The 7,439-nt window shown below is 33.3% G+C and overlaps 1 protein-coding gene across 1 annotated transcript; it reads left to right on the forward strand.

Annotated features, from left to right (window-relative positions):
* The first annotated feature begins 12 nt into the window (after positions 1 to 12).
* Positions 13 to 1,536, forward strand: LOC107691152 (galactose-specific lectin nattectin-like). The gene is made up of 6 exons (XM_016489635.1): positions 13 to 154; positions 287 to 354; positions 532 to 626; positions 829 to 951; positions 1,136 to 1,244; positions 1,397 to 1,536. Exons 2-6 carry the CDS (start codon positions 294 to 296, stop codon positions 1,459 to 1,461), a joined length of 453 nt encoding a protein of 150 aa, XP_016345121.1. The 5' UTR covers positions 13 to 154; positions 287 to 293; the 3' UTR covers positions 1,462 to 1,536.
* Positions 1,537 to 7,439: the final 5,903 nt, after the last annotated feature.

Genomic DNA, 7,439 nt, shown 5'->3' on the forward strand with positions numbered 1-7,439 from the left:
AGCTAAACTCTGCAGGACACCGGCCCTCCAGGACCGAGTTTGGACACCCCTGTTATACACACTTGACTTCAAGTAAAGTATAAAAGCAGGGCTCTTTCTAGAACTTCACAAATTCTTCCTCTGAGATTCTGAAGGCAACAATCTGAAAAACAAGGTGAGTTTTGGCACAGAGACCTACTGAATAACCTTTTGACTTAAAGTATCTTTGTCTTTAAAATACATTGACAATCCACAATGTGCAGTATACATACTTTTAATTTTAAATGCTTACCTTTTATTTTTTCAGTTTCATCATGGCAATGCTGAGAAGTCTTCTGCTTCTTTTCATTGTGTTCTCCATGGGGAACGCAGAAGGTAACAAATATATTTATTTGTAAAAACTCCTCGTTAATTAATTTTAAAAGCTTTTCTGCCAAACCTTTGATGTTTTGTAGCTTTATGGAGAAGGATAGCAGGAAATGTATGATATTCAACCAACTAATATTTATCATAATAATATTATAATATTTCGTATGTTTCTTTACTGGATAGTTAATTTAGTTAAAAAATGCCCTTATGAATGGACAAATTTTGGAGTCCGATGCTACAAGTTCTTCTCTCAGGCGGTCAACTGGATCACAGCAGAGGTAAAGTGTTAGTTACAAGGTGATTTTTATTATTTTTAAAATAAAACTTCCTTTTTGTAAATAAATTTGACAGAAAACTAATACTGAGCAAATAATCAATCAGACCTGACTTTGTTTGAAAATGACTACAAATGCTGTTTAAAACTGCTTTATGCTAAAAAGACTGTATTTTGTATTGACAATAAAAAATCTATGTCTTTAGAAGAACTGCCAACGTCTGGATGCAAATCTCGCATCTGTACATAATAAAATAGAACAAGATTTTCTCCTGAGTCTGTTGCCTTCTACCACACGTTGTTGGTTTGGTACTCATGATGGTGAACAAGTAAGTAAAGTTGTGTGACTTTTTTTTTGTTTTGTTTTGCTTTGTCTAGTTTGTCTGTCATGACTGAAATCTCCAAAGTTTGTAATGAAGATGGTTTGACCTCTTCAAAGCCGAACTAAATGACCTTCTAAATGGAGTCTGAGTACAGTAGAGCACTCTTATAATAACTGTCTTTGCTCTTTAGGAAGGACAGTGGTTGTGGACTGATGGAACTCCGTTTGACTACACCTACTGGGCCCCTGGACAACCTGACAATAAGGGTACCGAGAACTGTGGGGAGTTGAACTTCGAAAGTAAGAATGCAGTGTTTTTTTTTTTGTTTTTTTTTAGTCCAGTAACATGAAATGGTTCATTTGTCAAACATGTCTTAAACATTATATTTTATTTTGATTCTAACATGACAATAATGATGAGAAATGACATATTTCATTTTTTCACCCCATAGATAACCGTTGGAACGATGCAGCCTGTTTAACCTCACTGGGCTATGTTTGTGCTAAATACCTGTGAGATCACATGCAGTCATCCTGCTCCACAGTTACTTTGATTGTACTACATTTACATGTTCTGATCTTATCTTTACAAGTGTTATTCTGAAATTAAACTTTTCTTAAATATTTTCTCAACTTTAATCTCTTCTCAATACTGAAACCCTCCTCAAATCAAGAAAGGCATTTAAAAAAAAAAATTGGTCTTGCAAGGATTTAATATATAGATATTAGAATGGCTTTGTAGGCTTTAAGTGATGTCGTCATCATCAGGGGAGGGGCTTACAAAGATGCTGGTACCCCAGTGACTAGAAGACAAAAATCTAAGGGTGTCTATCAGTATAATCTTTACAAAAAAGTACAGTGGGTTCTATACACCCTAGGGTTCTTTACTCACTTTTAAAGAACCTTTTAGGCCAAAAAGGTTCTATGTAAGGAAAAATTATGAAATGATTGCATAATACTTATGTTTATATATATAAATAGCTAGTAGGTTACACACCTACGTATGTATACATTTATTTATTAGTGTATATAGTTTACAGTCATTTTGTGTACACCTCTGCATGGGCATTGCGTTTTATTACTGTAATCGCCATAATGTCCATTGTGATATAAAAAATTATTTTGGCAGCCCAAACTTTCTGACCCAAGTATGAATTTCATTTGTCACATGCCGATTGCCAGTTTTATGGCCAATGGTCATTTGATGGTATGTATATTCCTTTGTAGTTTGCAGTTTAGTTTCTGTTGTAAATGTTAATCCTGTCATATAAACTAGTTTCATCTTCTTTACTCACTTTTAAAGAACCTTTTATGCCAAAAAGGTTCTATGTAAGGAAAAATTATGAAATGATTGCATAATACTTATGTTTATATACATATAAATAGCTAGTAGGTTACACACCTACGTATGTATACATTTATTTATTAGTGTATATAGTTTACAGTCATTTTGTGTACACCTCTGCATGGGCATTGCGTTTTATTACTGTAATCGCCATAATGTCCATTGTGATATAAAAAATTATTTTGGCAGCCCAAACTTTCTGACCCAAGTATGAATTTCATTTGTCACATGCCGATTGCCAGTTTTATGGCCAATGGTCATTTGATGGTATGTATATTCCTTTGTAGTTTGCAGTTTAGTTTCTGTTGTAAATGTTAATCCTGTCATATAAACTAGTTTCATCTTTGTTATAATTAGCTGACAAACAGGCTAGCTAACAATTCTATAAAGCATATGTTACATATCAGTAAGTGAACAGCAATGCTATTATTTTAGCAAGCTGTCTGAAGGATCCATTGTTGACATCCTGTCAAGGAAAACCTTGATTGATTTGTCCACCTTTTTTCAGCAGTCCAGCTATACATAAAATGTTTCCAGCTACACTATTTGTTAAAGTGACTCAGGGGACTTATAAGTTTTCTTTCATCAGCGTACTAAATGTAAATTCTGTAATTTCAAGTGTTGTGGGTATGTGTGGCAATCATTTAAAGACAGCAAAAGGACCAAACAGATTAATGTGCAGTAGATAGGTTTGTCGTTTGTTTCTTCATCATGTCCCCACGTAGGATACCATGTCAGTGCTGAATCCAGTTAAAAGCAAGCCTTTTATGTTTCCTTAGGGAAACTGAACAACTATAACCTTTAGAACAAATAATAATATTGTGATGTTTCACAGAGACACTACATGTTACTGTGGTGCCAATCATCTAGATTCTAAAGAACAGTGCAGAGAGTTGATGTTGAATTATAAAACCTAAATTTATCTTACATCCAAACCTATTTCCACCTCAAACTAGTAAATTTTTTCTTTTCTTTTTCAAATTTTCTTATTAACAGAAACTTGGCATATTGATATTAAATTAATTAAACAATTAAATTTTTTTTCCTGAATTTAAGAACTGTTCTTCAATTAAAACCATTTTCTGAAGAGAAAAATACATTTTATTTTTATTATATTATAGAAATAATTATTTGAATTAGTTTTTAGGTTAAGCTCACATTTTTGTGCTAGTTGTAGCCATGATGTACAGTAGCAACTTGTCAGCAGCAGCCTAACAAAAAAAACACTCTTCTAAAATACCATAGGAAGTTCCAGAGGGAATAGTTCTCTTCTGAACAGAAGAAGTCACCTCCAAACCATTCCAACTAACTAATTATATACACTACAGTTCAAATGTTTGGGGTCAGTAGGACTTTTTTTTTAATAATTCCTTAATAGCAAGGGTGCATACATTGATCAAAACGATAGTAGTGACATTTAGAATGTTACAAAATATTCAAATTTCACAGCACAACTTTTTTCACCTCGTTCTTATCTACAATATCTACAGTATATCCTAGAAAACTTGAATGACACCTGGTCACAGAAAAGCAAAGTTACATATATAATTTAACACAAAATACATTATTTAAAACAAAATTAGGGTACAAAAACTACCAGCCTTACACAATTAGGACGCTAGATGCCACTGTTGCACATTGTAGAGATTGATTCAGTTTTCTGCCTGAATTCAGAGCATATCACTAATAAAACACACTGGCACTGGCAGCAATCTGAGCATATGCTACTCCTATTAATATATGGAGAATTATCAATCTCCATTTATATAATCCTATATAACCTTTTTTTTTTTCAGAATTTACTAGTATACTCGAATGCATGATTTTACTGCAAGTTATGGTCTTCTCCTTGTAAAGGCTACTATATGACAATGCACAATATCCAGCTTTAGATAAATTTGATTTTACAAAATGATGTAAAATGTAGAGCCTGTCTGACCCTAAACTGAAGTTTTATGATGGTATCTCCACAGTATGTGGAATCTATGACTGATGACTCATAAAATTAAATGGTGCCTAATACCTTTTAGTTAACACAAGATGACGCAGACTCGCAGCTTTATAGACCGCAGTGTGCATCACTGCATTTTATTGAAGGTCTAGTGTGTACAAAACACATTAACAGATATTCATTAAGACATTTTATGTGCTTTGTTAGAGCAAGCAGTCATGGTTCACTAATATCAACCAAGCCTTTCCTGCACATTTTATGTGTCCACTTCACAAACTGAATGTTGTGATTTAACTTTGTGCATAATCATTCCTGGACATATCTCGTCAAAGTAAAGGTTTTATTGGCATCTATGGTTCAGTGAACTTTCCAGTGTACAAAAGATTATTCAGATTAAAATCATCTAGGCTACAAAAAACAAAAAAAACAAAAAAAAAACTTTTAGAAACTTTAAAATATATTTTATCTTATAGTTATAATATGAAGTTAGTGTATTTGAAAAAAAATCATGATAATTTGTTATCATTTTGACCTCTGTTTCTACTGTCTTAAAGGCAAGGCTAGAATTCAGCTAGTTCTCTCTCTCTCTATGTGATTGCACAATATGTAGCCTATTTGATCAGGTTGAAAAGACTGTTTTATGAAAATGTTTTAAAAGAAATAGTATGTGAAAAGTTAAGGTCAGTGTTAGTAGTTCATCTACATTTTGTGGAGACTACATATTTAACAGTGGAACAGTCACGAGGAAACACGGAAGTATTTGATGAACTAGAAGAGTCCAACTGTATTTGGACATTGATATAAATTGATAACTTGAAACTATTTCCGAAATCAATTATTTGCTGAATTTGACTGTTTAAGCTTTCATCGTCAATATTAGGCTACGTATTCTCAAAGGAATTAGTGTTTTTGATCATTCCAGTGATTATATAGGCTAATAAATGCACGCGTTATCAGCACAAGTTAACCCCAATCCTACCTGGTCATTCATGGGATTCGGTAATATTTCAGTCCCCCAGAGTTTCTAAAGTGGTGGTTCACCAAAATTAATTGTTAAGCTTTTCACAACTTTGCAACTTTGGTATGCCCATTATAACGAATAAAAATAATTATTGCATTTTAATATTTTTTAGCATAAAATAATGTCTTATATATATCCTAAACCAAGCATTTTGTCATGTCCCTGAGGCACTTCACTGAGTTTGTACTTAGAAAATTATTAACAAAATGTGCGTAGTGTCTGTTATCTTTCGCGACAATGTAAGCATTTATGTGTGTTCCTTTCTTGTAAAAAAAAAAAAGCTAAATATTTTATAAAAACCAAGTTATGTCCCTCAGTCTGAACTCAACCCTGTCACACTAACCATTCTACGTCCATCATAATTTAGACTCCACTCATATGTGACATCATTTCCCAGAAACGACATCATTCAGGTCTCTTTGATAGTGGTGCAGAAAATGGTTAGTAGTATCATACTTTTTTATTCATATTTTCGAGGCATGTTATAGTCAGGGAGGGTACTGTCAAGCTTAACAACTCACCCCCGTTACATAAAATTAAGATGGAAAATTATTACTTTTTCAACATTTTATTTTAATTAATAAGTATATACAATGTACTTATTTTATTGCTGCCATATATGGTCTACTCTCCTACACTACACGAGGAGCAGTGGCCATTTTGAGTGAAAAAACACAACCCCGTCACAAATATATGTATTTCTCATTGTTACGGGGTTGTAAACTTGTGACAGGGTTGAGTTATTTGCTTCATTTATTCATAATTCTAATGAAAAAATGAAATAGTCATGGTTTCAGTAAATATATGTACTCGAAAATCATGACAACTCATATTTTTGTTTTAAATAGAATTTTTTATGTAAAATGTCCACTTAAACGTTGACAAGCATCATACATCAGAAATTGCACCCACATTTGCAGCAGAAAGACAATGTTGGCCATGCAGATATGTTGACCCAGAAACAAGGGGACAATATCAGTATCCCTTCAAATGTGTTACAGTCTTCAACCCCGTCACACCTTGTCACATTAATATTTTTAGAAAAATATAGGGAAGACAATTAAGAACAAAAGTATTTCTTGCTGATTACTATCTGACATGTTAAGGGCTAAAACAATAAAATTGTGGTTTTAGTTAAAATTTTTAATTAAACATATTTTTTTACAAAAATAACGAGACCGTAGACACACAATTTGCATATTTTTAGCTTCAGTCCTATAAAAATGTGACAAGTATGATAAATGTTACATTTGTTATCATTAAATTGTTATCAGGGACACATGACCAGTAGGTACATGTTTGCTTTATAAAAATTTATGTGTAAAACTCTTTTTAAACCAATCCCATTTTGTCCTTTACGGGGTTGACAAAAAAAGGTGTCTAAAGCTGAAAAAAAACAAAAAAAATAAAAATAAATAAAAGGTCTTTAATGCCTGAGGTGGGAAAATATGATTTTTTTGGAGGTTTGATATGTGCGTAATGATTTTGAAGTTGAATCACATGTAGTTGAAAAACATGTATATTCCAAGTTGAAATCTTACCGAATCCCCAGGAATGACCCACATACCTTTATCTTGGCAGTTTTTTCAGAAAGATGTTTTCAGTGGATAGAATGCGTTTCTACCGTCAAAGTTTACACCTTAGTTTAACCTTCTATCTATAGCTAATTTGAAATAAGACCACCACCAGTGTTATCAAAAAATTATAAATTGTGAAAAATGTCAAATTTAAGGTTAAGGTTTAACACAAACCTTTAAAAAAAAAAAGAGCCTAATACAAAAAGACGATGGCCGTGACAAATTAATTTGTAATGTGCAACGGGAAAAAAAAAACACTGTCAGTCGTACGACTTTTTTCCAGAATGTAATCTGTCCCATTCATATACTGTAAACAAACACCCTTAAACACGCTATATGAAATAGGCTAGTTGCTCTTGTTGTTTGTAGAGACATCGCTATTAGTCTGTGGTTTAGCCTATGCAGCATTTTTTGCGCATCGTAGGCGCGTTTGCGTCTTCTACATAGTCGGGGATGCCGTCCAAAATGCTGTCTATGTAGGCAGCTTCTCAGGATTTGAGCCACGGCCCTTGTGTGGCGTTGAGCGGGATCCTCGAGCACACAGGAAGGGGAGAGAGCTGTTAGCTAGCAGACAGCGGGCAACTGTAAACAACTCACTTTT

This window comes from Sinocyclocheilus anshuiensis, unplaced genomic scaffold (assembly GCF_001515605.1).
Source record: "Sinocyclocheilus anshuiensis isolate Anshui unplaced genomic scaffold, SAMN03320099.WGS_v1.1 scaffold2, whole genome shotgun sequence".
NCBI classification, from domain to species: Eukaryota; Metazoa; Chordata; class Actinopteri; order Cypriniformes; family Cyprinidae; genus Sinocyclocheilus; species Sinocyclocheilus anshuiensis.